This window comes from Labrus mixtus, chromosome 11 (genome assembly GCF_963584025.1).
Source record: "Labrus mixtus chromosome 11, fLabMix1.1, whole genome shotgun sequence".
In the NCBI taxonomy this organism is placed as follows: domain Eukaryota; kingdom Metazoa; phylum Chordata; class Actinopteri; order Labriformes; family Labridae; genus Labrus; species Labrus mixtus.
The window spans coordinates 20,389,982-20,409,167 of NC_083622.1; the positions used below are offsets into that span (position 1 = coordinate 20,389,982).

The following is a 19,186-nucleotide window of genomic DNA, read 5'->3' on the forward strand; positions in this document are numbered from 1 at the left end:
GGCCTCTGCGACGGGGTCGGGGAGTGAGGGCCGGAGTCGAGAGATGTTTTTGAGGTGGAAGAAGGCGGATTGGTGATGGACTTGATGTGGGATTTAAAAGAGAGGGTGGAGTCCAGGATGACGCCGAGGTTACGGACCTCGGGTGAAGGGTGGATGGAGCAGTCGTCCACAGTGAGGAGGAGATCTCCAACCTTCCTGAGCAGTGCCTTGGGGGCCACAACCATGAGCTCAGACAAGATAAATTAGCCTACCTAATGAAAAAGTGCTCAGTGCAGACAGTAATGCCCCTATCCTACTGAAAAGATACATAACCTACCCTATGGCCAATCAGCTGCCACCCCAACCAAAACAGTATTGCCATCTTCAACAGACCCAGGCTCTGTCCATGAAAGCTACAGGTAGTGAGAACGCTAAAACTACCTTCCCTATCACATGGCTCCTCTTGGCCCCCACAACTCAACCGTGCAGACCCATTGGCAGCAAGAGCCATGACCTCCCTTCACCGATGTTTCGCCCAATTAGTCCCACGACACCACGGGAAGGCTGGACAGTTAACTCTGGCGTCCCAGAGCCACTGCCCTCAATTCCAGCTCTCACTGCCAACCATACCCACACACAGAGCTTCTACGTCTTTCCTGCTTTTACCACATGGCTATCACAGCCCAAACAGCATTGCCTCCTTCAACAGACAGAGGCTCAAGGTAGTGACAAAGCTGATACTACCTTCCTACCACATGGCCTCTAATGGCCCCCACAACCCGAATGCAACTATTTCTGGTGCCGACATTGAAAAAGAACAACAAAGAGAATACAAGAGAAAAATGTTAGCGTATTGAATCAGAACCACATACCCCCTTTATTATGGTAAGTTAAAAATTGACATAAAAAATTTATAAAAATGAAATGTCTGCATAGTCTGCTAGATGTTAAATGACAGTTGACCTTGGATGAAGTTTTGGTCAAAATAAAAATAAAAGGAGTTGTTGACGAACACTGGCATTAAAGGAGTCACTTCAGGCATCAGTCCTTTGTGATGCATGTTGTTTGTCAAAGACTGAGAGCTCCATCTGCTGTTCACAGATGTCAAATCAATCTTATTTAATGACAAGACACTGCCATCTCAAAATGAAAATGATGACAAACTATAAGGAAATGATCATTTTTAAAGTTCTGTTTGTGGTTTGAGGTAAGGTTTGAATAACGTTGATTTATAAAACCAAACACTGAATGCCATAAAAGGTTCAAGAGTGTGAGTATGAACACAGTGGTGGTCTTTTAGCTACGTAAACTCTCATTGTTGTGTCATGATGATCTTTGAGCATGAAGAGGCCATGAGGATGATCCAGCTCATGTTCTCCTGTTTCCACCTCTACTGTCTGACAGAAGATATGCCTTTACTTAATGAAGAGAACAGCGACACCCAAATTTAGTATCCAGATGTATATGTGTTTGTGCCAATGTAACAAGAGTTGTTCATTGTTTTCTTTTGTATTTCACTTTATTATTTTAAAAGTAGGGTGCAAATGTCAAGACCATCTTTCGGGGGACTGTTGAATGTTTTCATGTGTATTCTATAGTTACCCTGCTTCTGTCACTGATTAAACCATCAGTAATCACGCAGACACCAAAAGAGACAGGCTGGGTTTCAGCCCAGCACAGGAAGTCAGAAAATTTGACGTCAGTGTTCTCAAAGGAAAAAACTCTTGAAAAACCAGAATCATTTCATCTTTTGGATTCCAGACGGCACATCAGGGGGAGAGAGCAGGTAAGAGAATATATTTACTCACACGGATTTGAATCAACCCAACTTTTAACCATTAAAGTTCTGTCAAGACGCAACATGTGATTTTGTGTTTTAGATTGAAGATGTACAAGCAGAATATCCTGGGAAACATTTGTTTAATACGTCTATGAATCTTAATCTCTTGAATTGTTTTTGAGAATTTACGAAGGATTGAAACCTTTATTTTTATCTTTCTTTCAATCTTAATTTCTCTGTCTCCTGTCTCTACTTCTCTACTCGTCTGAGAGATTAAACTTTGATTTAACTACTGAATGACATTTTGAAGTGAAAACATTAAACGGTGAAAGTGCATCAAGCTAAGTTCTTTATTTATAAAGGGATGTAAAACAAGACCAACGTTGGTCTCTCTTCCGCTTTCAGAAAGTTAAAACTGGGGAGACAACCGCAGCAATGGCATACAGAAGAGGCTTCAATGTGGTCCTCTTCTTTCTATGCAGTAAGCACAATTTCAAACCTTTTCTACCCTTCCTACTCACAAACACACATTTAAGTGGTCTTTTACAGGAAAGTGAAACCACAATTGTGTTGCATGACAGGAACTGACAAAGGTGTTGCACATTGACACCTACATTATAAAAGCTTATTTGCTAATGTCTTTTTTGTGTGTGTGTCTTTTTCTGTCTTTAAGACCTGGCTGTGGCACTAACAGGTATGAACAACAAACACACAACAACTTGTAAATTCAATCTTATAAATGTCAGTTTTTTTTCCATCCAGTCTTGACTTCACACTATGCATCCCACTCTTCTTTTTCTGTTTGACTCTTTATTAACTGTCCGCCTGTGCTTGTTAGAGAGCACTGGGCCTTGCTACAGAATCGAGCCGGGGACAATGGCAGGCATCATCTGTGCAGACGTGGTGCTGACACTTATCATTGTCATTGTCACCTACCGGTGTGCCAGCTTACGCCGTCAGAGAATAGACAATGGTAAGAGCTGAAAAAAGTCAGACCCGTTGTGTTTGAATCTGTCAAGATACGTTAAATATATTAATTTCTTCATAGATTAAATGTTTATCAGTAGTTTGTCTATCAAAGACCTTTCAGATCTGCTAATGACCGTTTCAACTCCCATTTTATTCTGATGCATCTTGAACATTTTGAAGGAGGGTTACATCTTTAGGTTTTATGACCTATTTGTGTGTTTTTTTAATTAAACTATACCTCCTGCATGGTGCCTTTGATCTAACTCCATTTTTAGTATTTTTTGTTCCGGTTCATGTTTCTTTAAATGTATCTGTCGGTAAATTTGGTTGCAAGGAGAGTCACAAAATAAAATACAGACAATAAGTACAACATACAAAGTGTAAATTCATGGTACATGGGTAAAAATGTGGAAGCAGATAAAGTGAGCAGCTTCCAAATCGTACAATCTGTTTTTGTGTATTAATGTATTTCTTTCATCTTTTCACAGCTAACAAAGTGTATATGAATGTCCGGGCCAACTGCAAGAGCTGATCCAAAGATTGTGCAGAACAATGGGAAATGATATTCAATTTTAAAATTCTGTTGTTGTTTTTATAAAAATATCTTACAAAACGTTATAGAAATTATGTGAACAGTTTAATTATTTTTGCAATAAGCAGAATAACACTGTCTTTAACAGGCCAAATGACTTCTCAGTTTTTTAGATTTACAATAAATACAGTAGACGACAAAAAAACTAATTGTTTTGAGTATTAAAAAACTTTTACTATTGCATACAATGACTGTGTCAGTATATTATATACATGTGTCAGAACTCTTATATTTGGTCACAGTGTGTGCTTTTGTACTTTTGTGGACATATTTTGAGCATCCTTAATATTTAGAGGTGTTTCAGACTTTTCATGGGTAAAAGTGAAACCATGCTAATCACAAACAGAAACCTTGTGAATAAAATATTTATGAGTCCTTTCAAGTTAAAAAAAAAAGAAGTGTTAGCTAAGTAAAAACACCCCACAGCACCCTCTGCAGGTGGACTTTATGCCTGAAAAATGTCTGAGCACTTCGTTTTACAGGCCCTCAAAAGATGTATCTGTATAGGTGATTATCAAAAAATCAAAGTGAGTTGATGAAGAGAATTGTTAATAAAGAAAAATATGTCATGTGTCGCTAATTATTACAATAAATTAAAAAGACAGTCCTTTTTAAGTTGTGCTTATCTTCTTTGTCCTACTTTACAACAGTGACATTTGAGCCAAGTGACTAATGCAGATGAGTCGGACCTGATAAGATTTGGGCCTGATGATGTGAACTCTGTGTTAAGTTGACACTGTGGTTAAATGGTTGTCTGCTGCATCAAACAAACAAAGAAACAAAGCATGTTGACCATGCTGTTAAGATCAGCCAGAAATGAACTGCCAAAGTGATCATTTTTAGCTTTTACACATTTGTGAAAATCTTCTGAGAAGTTAGTACTTATGATATTTCCCCTCATATATTTTGGGGTATTTGACAAAATGTACGGTTCCTTAAACTGTTAGCAGACACCAGCAGTTGGCTGATTCAGCTTTGATTCCCATTTGGCATGTACCCTATAAGCTGTGGAGTATCTCAAGGTTCACTTCTGGGACCAGTTGTGTTTATTGATTTCTTTCTGTATTTCTGATATGGGCTTAACACTCTTCCCGTAATGACAAGATTTCTATTAAAGTCCAGCTGGTCAATAAAAATGACCCTTTGGCCGTCAGGTTGTTGAAAATCTGTCTGAGTAGTCGATAGTAGATCTTAAATAAAAGGTGACATGATTGTCCCTTAATAGTTGAGTCATAAATAATTTACAACTACTTACTTTTCAATGATAAATGATTTTCATGATAACAAAATGGGCATGAGGATAATTGCTAGCAAAATAAAACATTTTTGCAACTTCCTTTAACTGTTCTGATTTAGAGATTTATATGTTTTTCATTTTTAAAAGCATTAATTACAACTTATTTTTTATATATAAAGGATGAGAATAACGCATTCCTAAAAATAAATAAATTTTGGTCTTCTATTTGTTTGTATTTTTTTTAACTATACAGCCTAGTTATATAAGAGTTTAACTGCACTTTTAAGACGTTCCTAGGCAACATGTGTCTGAAGCAGTCTGTTAGGAAACCACTTGCCACATAATGCTTCTTTTCCATTTAACGTCTTTTTAATTGTTTCCTTCATGAACTGTCTTTGCTGATATTTAAAATAATGTATTTGTTTGAACAACAAGTTAAAATGTTTCAATTGTATACTTTTGTGCTTTATGAAACAAAGAAAGTTTTTCTTCACACAAACAATAAAACGGTGCTTTCCTTTTCACTGACAGTATTAGTGGATAAACACCTGTGGTTGAACAATGGCCCACATAGGTAGCAGTGACTGAAGCCAACCACTCGTACTAAACCACAGGTTATGAAGAAATACACAGTGTTAAGATACAATCATATGTATTTCTGCTGAAACTGCAGGTGTAATGAAACTGCCTTTGCTCAGTTCCTTATCTTGGCATCACTTGGAAAGCTTCATTCGTACAATCAAAAAAAAAAAAAATCCTATAATTATCAGATGTTACATTTCTATGAGACATGTATACGAGAAAGAAAACAGAAACACCAGCTTCCTCTTATCTGGGTGAGCACCTTCCTCTTCCTGGCTAACACCGTCCGAGCAGCCTAAACACACTACCAAACCAAACACACTACAGAGAGTATCGCCAGTGGACAGGTCTTTTTCTGTGAACCCTCCCACTATGCGTAGCAAACTTCTTGTTAACATTTGAAAATAAAAAAAGGAAGGTCCCTCAACCTCTGCTTCTCATTTCCTCCTTTACCAGCAAAACAACACTGAGATGTCTGAAGCTCTTTGTATTGTAGGTTCTTTTTTTGGTGAGTGGCATTTAATGCGTGTGTTAACAATTGCAGTGATGATATAATAGTAACTGTGAGGTTTCATTCATCCTTTTTCTTCCAGGCTCAGCAGAAGCACAGCAAGGTATGTGTTTTCCCTTGACCTCTATAGCTCCTGTGGCTAAAGGCATGCTGCAAAATGATGTTTAATATTTTGTTTTTCTTTAACGTCTCTATTTCTGTCTGTTTGCAGACTGTGGATCCTGTTACGTAATAAATATGGGGTCGGTTTTGGGCATTATTGCCTCTGATATCATCTTGACCATCCTCATCACTTTTACAGTGTTCTGCTTTGCGTCTCAGCACAACAAGAGGAGGGAGTGGGATTCACATGACGGTGAGCACCAGCTTTGTGTGTGATGTTGTTTATTTGAGGTCTAATCCCAAGTGGAAGTAACTGGACTCTTAAATGTTGTGACAGGAAAAAGAAGTCAATCATCATCAGTGTCAAAGAAAATAGCAACTGAAGTCACCGAATCCCCCTACCAGGTAAGACAGAGCTAAATTGTTCTGTAAAGCTCAAGGATAGTTATATAAGAAAAATGTCAAAGGTTTCATCTGTTAATTGTGTATTTAAGTTGAAACGGTTATTTGTCTGTTTTCAAGGAGTTACATGGAGTCCAGTCAGACGTGTACAGTGAGCTTCAGCACTTTAGGAAATGAAGCAACGGATCTACAAATATCACCTCAGTGTCTCCATTGTAACTATGTTGTGAGGCTATAAAAGGTGTGTTAGTTTTACACTGCTTTAATAGCATCACTGTTACCCCAATAGCATTATTAAGGGAAATGAATTAGTACCTGCAACGGCCGTTTAAAGGGTACACCTCGATGTTTGTTTTGACAGGTATAGAGTATGTCAGGTTATTATTTTCAATGAGCAATTCTAGAGATAGTTTCTTGAATAGATATCAAATAGAGTTAAATGATTTGCTTCACATTTATACTGTGAGGTATCTGGTAGTCGGTGATTACGTTTCTAAAGCTTTGATTTATATCTTACTCACTGTGTCCTGTTTTGTTGAAAATGTTGTTTGCTGTATCACACATTTTGGTTTTATGTGAATCCCGTTTTTAAGAAGTATTTGTTCTTCTTAGCACTTTCTACTTATAAATAAAACTACATTTAAATCAAGGCAAATAAAAAGGATGCATTCTTCAAATTGACCTCACGTTTCTTTTATTTCAGGTGATTACTTACACATTTACACAATACACAGGATGTATAGGTGAAAACAGACCACATGACGCAGTGTAGTGGGTCACTGTCTTGAACCATTTTTCCAAGAGTCAAACTAAATTGTCAGAACCGCTTAAAAAAACATGTAAAAATGTGGATGAAAAAAATTCCTCAAGCCACTGTTTTTGGATCAGCCTCCATGCCATCTATGACTCAACAGATGTTGGCGCCTGACTCATAATGAGGAAGAAAAGGAATCTAAAAAAAAAAGAGGGGAAAAAACATTTGTATTTCAACCCCACATTCAAAACAGATTAATGGCGATGCAAGATCTAGGAAACCATTTAATTGTGTTTAAACTAATCTAAATGTGATTTATGTGGTAAAAAAAATATCAGCATGTTGTGTCAGTTGTTAACGTCAAGTGTAGGCGAAGACAGATTATGGCAGAACATTTGTCTGATTGAAACACAGGAAACAAACCTTTGTGTTATCAGGACGCTCGTCTCTTGGCTAGAACAGACGAGCCACTGGGTATATTCTTTGGAGGAGCTAAATTGGAAAAAAAGAAAAATGAGATTACAAGAAATGACAGCTCTTTTACAAAGTACTGTAGTAATCTAACAACATGAAATACATTCACAAGCTGAAATAAAACCACATCTTACCAATCGGATTAGTTTCAGAGCTGATAAATTCTCTCGTTTCTATAGGGATATATAAACAGTATATAGTTATGTGTGCTCAGAGTAAAATGTTGGGAAGAAAGATTTGGATTTTTTACGTCATGAGGAGAATATCTTACCGTCATAGTCTATAGGTGGGCCTCTGTTGCCAATTGGAGCTGGTCTGCCATTGTTCTCCTCCAAACTATCCAGATCCAGCACTTCTCTGCTCATGCCTGGGCGTAACATACCGTTTAACCCATGAACTCCCCGTGGTGCTGCCTTTCTTTGGAGGTGCTTGCCTACACTGGCCCTGTCAGTCACTTGGCCTCTCCTTAGACGGTGAACTTGTTTTCCTGACAAATTGTAAGCATTGCTAGGATCTGCTGTCAATACTTCCTGGCTGTTATGGTCAACCTGCCCTCGGCTGGCTTGCTGTGCTGCAACAGGCCCAATGTGCTCTCTGCTCCCCTGGTCCTGAACCGGCCTGCTGCTCACATCCACCGGCCCAGAATTGTCTTTGCTTATGCTTCCTGTTTTCCTCCTAGAATTCATTACCTCATGGCTGTCCAGGTGTTTGAAAACATCTGGGTAAAGAAAATGTGATGTTATATTATATATTCAAGTTATGTTCCTTGAATTATTGCAAATATTTTGATTTCAGTCCCCTATCTGTAGGTTATGTGACTGTTTAACCCCTGTCCTTGTATCCCTTTTCAGGGTTTGACATACTTAAGTTGTATTCATAAAAAAAATAAAAGATGTTCAACATGTGTACATGAAATAAAGCCATGTATACCTGTATGTCCATTGGTGTAAAACCCCTCTCTGGATTTTGCATCTGACATATCTGACACTGATAAAAAAAATGTTTTTTTTAGTGTTATCAATTCACACCTGTTTTTTATTCTATTATTATTATTTATGTGCAACACCAATGAAAAGAAGAAAAACATAACAAACCTATATGTCAGCAGATAATGTACTACTTTTTGTTTATTACTTTAAAAAGGAATAAATGAACAAAAATGTACCTGCAGAATCTTGCTCTTTCACAGGTTTACCTAAAGGATTTTTTTCTGCTGCAGATATGAGAAAGAAAATGGGGACAATCACCGGGATGGTGGTGTACAGTAATGATCAGATCATGTACAAAGTTTTGCCCCAGTCCATCCTGAAGTGTAAGCTGAACTTCAAAGCAGCACAAATACCATGTATGTCGCTGTTGTTGTTTTTGTCTTTTCTTTCTCCAAAATTAAAACAAACCTGTTATTGTTGCAGATATGGGCTTTGCAGTAGCTGGGTCGAGTGCACCTATGACAACAGTAATGAATAGATTATATGTTAGAAATTCACCTTACTTATTTACACAGACTCACAGATTTCAAAAAGCAGAAATTTGCCTTAGTATAGATAATTATCAATTGAACTAAGAGCGGAATAAACTCACCATTTAGGAAGCTTAACACATTTTCTTTTTGGAAAACAAAAGAAAGAATGAATGAGTCATCTTAATTATCTGTTTTATAAATCTTGAACATGCATACATTAATTCATTATTAGTTACTTTCTTTTTACATGTGTACCTCTTATTGGAACTGCTGCCACCATGGTTGCAAATGGAAGAAATATACACATAAACCTGAAACAAAGGAAATATACAGTTCATACAGGGTTTACTGTAATGGATATGTTAAATATTACAATATTGTTAAATGTTTGCCAAGACAAACATGTAATAAAACAAAATACAGAAACTTACATCTTCATGGCTGACTTGGGTCCGCTGTTTGTGTCCACTGTTTGTCGTTTAGAGTGCAGCGGCTTTTATCTGGAGTTTTTCACCTTTAAAAAGACCCGACCTTTAATTATAGACTGTAGCCAAAAGTATCAGATTCAGCTACAGTCAATGACTATTTCTGTGGGTTTAACTGTGCATGACTTGTAACCAGATGAGCAACAATTGAGCTACAGGAAGAGTTTTAAAAGGGTCTATTCATAATTCTAAATCAAGATAAAAGCAAAGGTTTAACATTCAAAGTCACAGAAAGGGGGACTCTGTTATATGTAGGCCTAAATGTATTAATTAGCCAACAGGTAGGCTAGTTTACTTCGGAAAAATGCCCCTGGTGTTTTCCACGACTGTGGCAGCCTTTCAAATGATGCTACAGAACATGCATTGTTTTCTGTATTTCACCATTGTCCATTTACACAGTGAACCCTATATTTTACTTTAACAAAGAGCTTTTTAAAACAGGACCTATTGAGCATTAGTCTATAGAAATGTCCCTTGGTAGAATCATCCTGAAATGGATGGCACAAGAATGCATCAGGTGATGGAAAGAAGATTCTTTTCACAAACTTGAATTATGACCTTGTGTATACTTTTATTAATCAATATAAGCTTAAATCACATGGGCCCACAAAATGAATCCACCCCTCAACAATCAAACAGCATACAGGCAGGCTCAGGGTAAATAACAGGCTACAGATACTTTTCATGAAAAGAAGACTTACAAAGAGTTTTTTTTTTAAGTTACCAACATTTTTCAAATTGACTAAAGGCACATCAAGAAACATCCAGGTAAAAAGTTTAAGCTGTGATCAAACCTGTTGGTGACAGAGGGACCTGCAATCTCCCCACATGAAACAGAAAAGGAGAGCGCCCTCTGCTGGAGAGGCTATTCGCACTAAGCTCTTGATCCCAAGCATCGCCATATTGACGTCCCAACAACGCTGAGAGGTAATCGTGTTATTTAAGCACAAATCGTCGTATATTGTGAACCGCTGTTGATTGTTTTACCTGACAGGAAACCCCGGGGACAAGTTACACAACCGCGCCGCTATTCTACTGCTCGATCACAGTGTTTTTTTCATGTTTTTCAAGGCGTTGTCAGTCAGTTGCCTCGCCAGCCAGCAGGCTATTCACTCCCCTAGCCTGTTAGCTTAGCACTTTCTAGCTTTAGGAAATATCTTTCTCGAAGCTTGTCGGTAGGTCTTTATTGTTTAAGGCCACCGTACTGTTCTGAATGTTTTTTTTGATGTAGAATTATTTTATTAGTCGCGGTTACAGTCCCATAACGGGGTCGAGGCTAGTTGTGACTTTCTAACCGGCTTTTCCCTCTGTTGATGAGCTAATGCTAGCCAGCTAGCAGTCGAACCAGCTGCCCGGTTAGCGTGCTAGCTTGCTCTTAGCTTCGCTGCACTTGTGCAGGCCGTGGGCCACAGAGGGTTCGTGCGTACACTCACCTTTTCATTACATTAGTTAGCGGGTAAACTGGCTATAGAGTGATTCATTGCCGATTGGATGTTGCTCCTCAGCCCATTTATTTCATGTAGCCCTGCTAGCTATATTGTTGCTGGAGTACGTTAGCTCACACAGTTTGCCTAATTGACAGCATTGATTTTAATCAACCTACTTCTGGCTTTTTTTCAACAGGAGATACAGCCTTGGTGTAGCCCCCAGTGATGACTGTATTGAGCCCTGTACCTCCTGATTAAACTGGTTGGATGCCCCCATTTAACATTCAGGTTTCTGTATTTCTCACGTCACCAGAACTACACAATAAGCACTAAAGATTCAGTTTATTTTGTCATTTCACTCAGAACATAATGCTGCTATTTTAGTTTTTAAGTTAAGGATATTTCTGCTCTCCCATAAGATATATTTGCATTTGAAATCCTCTCTGTCAGATCAACATACTTTTGACCATTTGAAAAACCATTTTCAAAGTGATGAATAACATTATTTTATAACATTGCTCTGTTCTTTATAATTATAGTTTAAGTTACGTCTTTAATACTAATGGTTTAACTGTTGTTCGCTAACTGGGCTTTTTTAATCTTTGAATATCTAGATTTCTTACCATAAAGGCATCTCCATTGCTCCTGTTCTAATTCATCTGTCACCATCATCCTGGAGGGAATCTCCCAGGTATTTTGTAGTCCTATAATACATTTAACCATATATCATCTATTTTTTCAGTTTTATGTCATCCTCATGCACAAGCAAGTGTGACATGACAGTTGTTTTCTCTAATGTGTCTTGCTGTTATTTTAGGTAATTAAATTAGGTTATATTGTTTATTTTGTTTTAGGAGATTTAGAGAAGATCCTGTGTAGAATATGTCTGGCCCTGTTCCAAGCCGTTCTCGAGTTTACCCTGATGTAAACACACAGAGACCTCGGGAATATTGGGATTACGAGTCCCATGTTGTTGAATGGGGGTAAGTTATTTGTTTATATATTATGTTTGCTTTATTTGGTTAGTCATCTCTGCATTGTTAACCATGGATTTCTGATTTTTCTTTTTTAGAAACCAAGATGACTATCAGCTTGTCAGAAAACTAGGGAGAGGAAAATATAGTGAAGTGTTTGAAGCCATAAACATCACAAACAATGAAAAAGTGGTTGTCAAAATACTGAAGGTATTAAATCAACTGATCAATATTTAATATTTTTTTTTTACTAAACATAGCCGTAAGTTGAACATACCAATGAAGATTTAATTTACATTAAAATACTATCTGCTCACAGCCCGTCAAGAAAAAGAAAATCAAGAGGGAAATAAAGATCCTGGAAAATCTTAGGGGCGGCCCTAATATCATCTCACTGTTAGATATCGTCAAGGATCCTGTGGTAATTTTTTTCTCCTTTTTGTTTTTTTTGGACTAATAATAAATGACTTGTATATGAAACACTGATTCATAATAACTAATTCATATACATGCATGTCATTTTGTTTCTCTTTTTCTGTATAGTCTCGAACCCCTGCTCTGGTCTTTGAACATGTGAACAACACAGACTTCAAGGTAAGATTTTCTCTTGTTTTTTTACTCAAGATTTTCAAAATGCTAAAACTAAATCACCCACACACCTCCAAATGGCTCATTCATTTCTTTTTCTTTTTTTTTTACCTTTTACAGCAATTGTATCAAACCCTTTCTGACTTTGACATACGGTTCTACATGTACGAAATCTTAAAGGTAAGAAACTGCTTATGTTGCACTTCATTTTTTACACTGTTATGGTTCACACTGTGTGTTATATATTTGCCAGAAACATGATGGTACACTTGGTTTAGCATCCATTGTAAACTCTTGACTCCCCCACCCCTCCCTTTCCACCTGATAGGCCTTGGATTACTGCCACAGTATGGGGATAATGCACAGAGATGTCAAGCCACACAATGTCATGATTGATCATGAACACAGAAAGGTATCGTCTGACACAGTGACTATCTTCCTCATGTCTTGTATGCTGTGGCTACAAGCTAAACAAACTGAATTCAAATATCAATCAAAATTCATTCTACCACTTTTTTTTTTTTTAAACCTCCAGCTTCGCTTAATCGATTGGGGTTTGGCAGAATTCTACCACCCAAACCAGGAATACAACGTGAGAGTGGCATCCAGGTACTTCAAAGGACCTGAACTGCTGGTAGACTACCAGGTGAGGCTCCCATACTGCTCCTCTACATGTTAACATTCCAGTTACGCACAAGTTGTTCAATATCCGATTTTTAAAGCAGAGAATGTCGATTTTGTTATGTGCCCATGTTTCAAATTCAGGCTTTTCACTTCTATGTATCATTTTTAGATGTATGACTACAGCTTGGACATGTGGAGTCTGGGTTGCATGCTTGCAAGCATGATCTTCAGAAAGGAGCCTTTCTTTCACGGACATGACAACTATGATCAGGTATGTACCATCTATCTTGTTATTGAGTCCTTTGGGTATGTGGTCACTAAAATGAGGACTAAAGAGCGTGTCTGGAGCTGGGTTTTATTTATTTTTTTAATTGCATCATACATAGTATTGTGTTACTTTTTCAAACCGAGTAGTTGGACACATGGCAGCTCTGCTTGAGAATCTGGGATTTTATTTCTGCAGGTATTGCATACAGGTAGACATGCTTGATGAACTTTTTGGGAGTTTGGTGTGCTAAACGTCAAACAAAATGTGTAAAAGACAAACTTCTGGATGTACAGGTGGACAGAGACTGTAACATGTTTCACTCCCATGAATGTGATTTGTGTGGTGGGCTTCCTCAGTACGACAAATGACACAATTGTTGAAATGGTTATTGAATTCTTTTGGTAAACAATGGAAACTTTTGATTTAACCTTTTACATTTCAAAGTGATCTTTCTGTTGAATTTAATATCTGCGCCAAGAGAAAAGTATATCACTTGTAATCAAAATAAATAACCAAATCAATCCATCAAGGGAATGTTTAGTGTACTGGAGGGGTGAAACCGTTTGTTTATTTGTCCCACGGTTAGGACGTCATGCTTCAGTGCATGCAGCCATTCGACTAATAATTCTGAGTGGAGAAAAATGCACTCACACATGGAGGTATATACAACCCAATCCAAGTGGTGGTAATACTCCTAACTGTTCCCCAACCGCTATTAAACAACAACACAGAAGAAGAAGCTGACGCATCAAACACGTCAAGCATGCTAATGAATATTAAGCCCCTTTTCCACCAAGCAGTCCGGTATGATAAACCCTGAACTTGCATGGTGCGTTTCCACAGCCAACAAAGTGTAGCCAGCTGTAGTTAAAGTTCAAGAAGAACCGGGACGCAGTAAACAAGGGACCCTTTTAGGGTCAGATCTGTACCCTTGGCACCCCAACAGAAGGGTACCAAAAATGTAGGACGATACGGATCCCTTATTTTGGTACCATTCCCAACTTTTAACGGTGGAAACGCCAATAAATGGGTACCGAACGGAACCGAACTGCAACGGACCGCTCTGTGGAAACATGGCTTTAGAAGGCATCACCCACAGGTGCCAATCACTGGAGTTAGGCAGAAGAAAACAAGTGTCCACCAACTTATCCTTGCTGTTTTTAAAAAGTCTCTGGATGTGAAAGCAGAGAGGTTTGCAAACATTACCGAAGCTAGTTGAATTTACATTTCAACAACGATGCATGCATATGCGGAAGTAGAGGACCCTGGCTTCAAATGTGTATTACAGTTTGAGAATCTGGTATCATGTCCCATCTCGCGTGCTATCACAATCTTTCTCCCTGAGAATTAGGATCACCATTCTCTCACATGATTCTAATGTTTTTAACTTTTAAGTTGCAGGGGGTGTCCGCTGAAAATTTTAGGCACCAACATTTATTTGCCTGCATTCTGATGAATTTTATGCACCAATGTGTGCCTATTATGCACAACTTTATAATTATGATCCTTTTGTACGTAAAAGGGGACGGCACAGATGACAGACACACTCACACCTGCCTGCGTGCAAACTGAGCTTGAGTGTGCGCGAGAGAGAGAGCGCTGAAAATAATAGTGAATTTCCAGACCTCACTAGGTACACGGATTTGTAAATTGTAGCCTACTCACAATTTATGAAACCATGCCAACAGTTTCCAAATCTGTGCGCATTAACTTATAAACTGTTGGTATGGATTTTTAAATTACTTTTTATTTTTCCCTATCCGGGCCTTTGGGCGCTTAATGCAACACATCAAAAGTCCCATTTTAAAAAGTTTCTAGTGCGTCTCAGCTCTGTTGTCACAACAGGTAGGGAAGCTGGTTATCAAGATGCAGCAAAACCAAGAGAGCTTCAAAGATATTTAAGCTAAGGCTCGAAAGTCTTGAGTTTTGACATGGAACGAGTGTTTTACCTCAATCAGTGCATTACGCGAGGGGTGTACGGACAGTGGACCTTTCTCTCCTGCGTGCAGCTATTTTATGAATTTATCTGAAAGTCTGAAATATAGGCTACTTGGACGGTCATATATGTATTGTTTGCGCAGCTTGTTCTGAAATAGGAGCAAGTGAATCGCCATCACTCAGAAATAAGATTGCTGGTACGTGTGAATCCAGATGGTGATTTATTTATTGTTTACGATTAATCATGCAGCCCTACGACACGCACACAAGCCTATCAATGGTCCTTGCTTTTTACTGGCATACACGAGCGGTAATTGAACCAGGGTATTCTGCTGCACTCACTGTTGCACTAACAAAGATGGATGGACCTCCCTCAATCTTGAAGCTATCTCAAAGTGGCCGCACACTTCATCTACTCTGTGTGATCATTAGGTACCTTTAAGAGGCGCATAATAACCTCACAGACTCATCAGTTAATCATAAATATGATGCAATGCTTCTAAAGGCACATTTTTGATTAACTCTTACATTTCACTGTGTATTTTTTAAATTATTTATATTAATTTAATTCAGGAGATGTTCTTGAAATGTGTGTTGCTTTTTATTTTGGGTCATTTTGTTTTGGTTTCTTCTGTTTTCTGTCAAATGTTTAATACACTACGGGCTGTAGCAACTGTTGCAGGTTAGTTCTAAACAGCATTAGAGGCAACAAACAGTAACTTTCACTGCTGTCGATTCATGATAAATTAGAGAAACCTAGATGATGCATTAGAAATGTGTGTCTTTTTTTTTTCCTGTCGCACGAAGCTTGAACCAAACTTTGACCCCAAAACTGAGGTACAAAGTATGAACTGAACCGCAACCTCTCTGTACTGATACACGCTCAATATCTGCACAATACAAATGTGGGGAAAAAATGCCCCCTCAGGAAGTTGGATTCAAGTTTATTTTGCAGTTAAGAGTAGATAATTAAAAAGGAGATGAATTGTTCCAGTTAAGTTGGATATCTAAATGAACATATAATTATTGCAACATGTTTGTTGTATGTATGAACTTTTTTACTCCCATGATATACGTTTCTTGTAAATATACCAACTTTTTGCAAATACCACTATATACTGCATTACCCTTGATATACATGAACAATTGTAATTTTGGAATTTTGTATCTTGTAATCTGCAGCTTGTGCGAATTGCAAAAGTACTTGGCACTGAGGACCTGTACGACTACATTGACAAGTACAACATTGAATTGGATCCTCGGTTCAACGACATTCTTGGAAGGTAAACAAGAACTGTAACTGTCTGACTCTTTATTTATTTAATTATTTACATATGTTCACCAGACTTTCTGACTTGTACCTCACATTAATAATTGGTTTGTTCTCCAGACACTCCCGCAAAAGGTGGGAAAGGTTTGTGCACAGTGAGAACCAGCACCTGGTCAGCACTGAGGCTCTAGACTTCCTGGACAAGCTGCTGCGCTATGACCATCAAGCCCGCCTCACAGCTAGAGAGGCCATGGATCATCCCTACTTCTGTAAGTTTTGTTTTCCACATTTTCTCACCCCATTGCATCTCTTATTGCTTAAGTAAACAGCCTCAAGTCCAAGTTTGAGTGCACTATTTAAAGTGGTGAGGTTGTGTAAACATGGTTTAGTTTGTGAAGTGCTCCAATCCACTTTTGTTCTCAGATCCTATCGTGAAAGATCAGGGAAGGGGGGCCACTCCTGGAGGGATGGCTGCAAGCTCCACACCAGTCAGCTCCTCAAGTATGATGGCTGGTAAGTATTCCTGTGTACAAAGTATAGTTTTAGTACTATAAAGTTATAACTCATGTTTAAAGTTACCCTGACTAATATCACCAGGTTGTCTTTGCAAATTTGTGATTGCCTGGAACCATTCAGTTACTTTTCTTTCAAGGGGAATATGCCAAGAAAGACCCACAAACAGTCAGATCAGAGAAAAGTGTTGCACAGTTGTAGCCTATCATGTAGGTAGTTCCATCATCCAATTGAACTTAAACGAGTGATTTGCCTGATAAGTAGTCACACTTGCAATGTGTACTCAACATGAACTTCTGTGTGTAACTTTTAACTCTCATACAACTTTAGTCAGAACTTTCAATACCAGAGGCAGCCATCCTGGTTGTCTATGACAATTAGAGTCATTGTTTTAAACTCACTCCATATTAGATATAAACTAGTGTTTTACTTAGTCGCTAACCTGCATCAGGCAGGATTTACAATCTGTCTGAACGGGAGGCATAGAAAGTTGCAACCAAAGTCTGACTCTATTTTTAAGAGTTAGGCTTTTCCAACTTTTATTTCTTATTAAATATGTGGTCAAATTGTAAGAGGAGCATCTGTAAATGGCTTTGAATTAACTTCTTAACCAGACTGCTTCTTAAGCAGCAATGCCAGTTTAAACTGTCGTTTGAGTTGATGTGTAAATAATGGATGACTCATCTTCCCGTCTCTCCCAGGCATCACCTCAATGTCCTCCTCACAGCCACTGGCTAACATTGCCGGATCACCCGTCATCTCTGCTCCCAACACTCTGGCCACACAAGTCCCCGCAGCCACCGGGGCCCAACCCTGAAGCCACTTCCTTGCCCGTGTTTCCGTGTGCTCATGGCCATGTCCTGCCCAGCCGTCACCGCGGCCCGGGCCATGGCTTCCCTTTTTATGTTGAGAAATAACAAAGAAGAAGATTTAAATTGCTTTTCACATTCAGTTATATTTTGACACCTGGACTTGACAGAAATGTATTGTTGCACCTGTCAGGATTATTAGAATTAATTTGGGTGTGTTATTTGACAATGCTATTGTCTAGAAATTCTAATAAGATGTAGACTTGAAGAGAATGGATAATAAAATTTATTTTGTATGTTCCAAATATACAGTCTTGCTTGAAACTGTTTGATGGGGATCCTGCTGTATTACACTGTGAACCTTTACACGACTTCACATGACAGAGTCAGGAATCTGGTGTGCCCCACCTAACAGTGCTCGCTGGTTGCACACGATGTAATGTGCAGGAGTTGTTGGTGTTTTGAAGTTGTTAGATGCTATAATTCTTTAATTGGACTTTTTGTAGATATTCTACAGTTACTGTCAGGTTGCATGCACCCAATGCTGAATATCACAGGGTCAATAGTTTGCCAATTTTATGTTACTTTCACTTCTATATGTGTATGTATGTGTTCATGTTTGTTTTTTATGAAGTCTCTTACACATGATTTTGATTACATAGACAATTTTGTAACTTTTTGTTTTATGTTGGGAGGAGTCATCACCTACAAAACAACTTCAAAAATAAACAATTTAAACAGGGCTTTGCAGCCATTACATGTTATTGAGTATACCATCTGTTGACTGGTTGCATTGATAATATGTGAGTGAATTTAAAGCAGACCAGCAGCCTTATCCCAAAAGACTCCCCAGTTGATTCCCCAGCTTTGAGTTCATCCTCTCACATCTCCACTAAGGTGTTAATCAATCCTTCAACATTTCCAGCATTTTTTTTTGTAATTATGAAGGTATGAAACACCATGAGGTAAAATGTTATTGAGAGCTGGGAAATAATAGAAATATAATTCATGAATAGGATTGGTGAAATAAATTACAGGCAAAAAGAGATTGTTCCGTTCAAGCCACATACCAATAATAATAAACATGATACCACGTGCAGAAAAACACATGATGGTTGATACACAGCGCCTTAGATGACCCAGCTTGTTCCCAAGCACCTACTATTTAAAAAATGTGAACTGGATAACACTATAAAATACATATTATATATTCTACATTCAAGAGAAGTCCAATGTCAGGAATACCAGTCTAGTGACCATTAACATTCACAGATTGACACTTATTTACAAAGATTAAATGCTTTACTCATTTACTGTTTTAAACCTCAGTGGACACTTTCACTATCTTGTGCAAATAAAATCTAGAAGTGTAATAATGCAGACAATCGAAAGGGTCGCATTTCAGCAGTTGTTGGATTGTGTTTGGCTCCGGTGTAGTGACTCCTG

General features: G+C 38.2%; 4 protein-coding genes across 5 annotated transcripts; 3 read left to right on the top strand and 1 right to left on the bottom strand.

The window, feature by feature from the left end:
- The first annotated feature begins 1,725 nt into the window (after positions 1-1,725).
- Positions 1,726-3,499, top strand: hcst (hematopoietic cell signal transducer). Its single transcript, XM_061050720.1, has 5 exons — positions 1,726-1,765; positions 2,165-2,240; positions 2,433-2,453; positions 2,598-2,732; positions 3,217-3,499. The coding sequence occupies exons 2-5, from the start codon at positions 2,195-2,197 to the stop codon at positions 3,258-3,260; spliced, it is 246 nt and encodes an 81-aa protein (XP_060906703.1). The 5' UTR covers positions 1,726-1,765; positions 2,165-2,194; the 3' UTR covers positions 3,261-3,499.
- A 1,959-nt stretch (positions 3,500-5,458) lies between these two features.
- tyrobp (transmembrane immune signaling adaptor TYROBP) lies at positions 5,459-6,835 on the top strand. The gene is made up of 5 exons (XM_061050722.1): positions 5,459-5,647; positions 5,733-5,753; positions 5,862-6,005; positions 6,090-6,157; positions 6,275-6,835. Exons 1-5 carry the CDS (start codon positions 5,611-5,613, stop codon positions 6,329-6,331), a joined length of 327 nt encoding a protein of 108 aa, XP_060906705.1. The 5' UTR covers positions 5,459-5,610; the 3' UTR covers positions 6,332-6,835.
- A 148-nt stretch (positions 6,836-6,983) lies between these two features.
- On the bottom strand, positions 6,984-9,582 carry LOC132984078 (uncharacterized). Its single transcript, XM_061050723.1, has 10 exons — positions 9,276-9,582; positions 9,100-9,155; positions 8,964-8,996; positions 8,780-8,827; positions 8,548-8,595; positions 8,313-8,369; positions 7,654-8,100; positions 7,517-7,555; positions 7,332-7,400; positions 6,984-7,106 (listed from the first exon to the last, which is right to left on the bottom strand). The coding sequence occupies exons 1-9, from the start codon at positions 9,281-9,283 to the stop codon at positions 7,342-7,344; spliced, it is 795 nt and encodes a 264-aa protein (XP_060906706.1). The 5' UTR covers positions 9,284-9,582; the 3' UTR covers positions 6,984-7,106; positions 7,332-7,341.
- A 571-nt stretch (positions 9,583-10,153) lies between these two features.
- Positions 10,154-18,483, top strand: LOC132984079 (casein kinase II subunit alpha-like). Of its 2 annotated transcripts, XM_061050724.1 has the most exons (15): positions 10,155-10,256; positions 10,953-11,044; positions 11,371-11,447; positions 11,611-11,739; positions 11,829-11,940; positions 12,050-12,151; positions 12,274-12,324; positions 12,439-12,498; positions 12,647-12,730; positions 12,854-12,964; positions 13,112-13,213; positions 16,331-16,431; positions 16,539-16,687; positions 16,842-16,931; positions 17,633-18,483. In XM_061050724.1, the coding sequence occupies exons 4-15, from the start codon at positions 11,639-11,641 to the stop codon at positions 17,746-17,748; spliced, it is 1,179 nt and encodes a 392-aa protein (XP_060906707.1). In that variant the 5' UTR covers positions 10,155-10,256; positions 10,953-11,044; positions 11,371-11,447; positions 11,611-11,638; the 3' UTR covers positions 17,749-18,483. The 2 variants fall into 2 exon arrangements, with proteins under 2 accessions (XP_060906708.1, XP_060906707.1); XM_061050725.1 differs by lacking the exon at positions 11,371-11,447 and having other exon boundaries at positions 10,154-10,256.
- Positions 18,484-19,186: the final 703 nt, after the last annotated feature.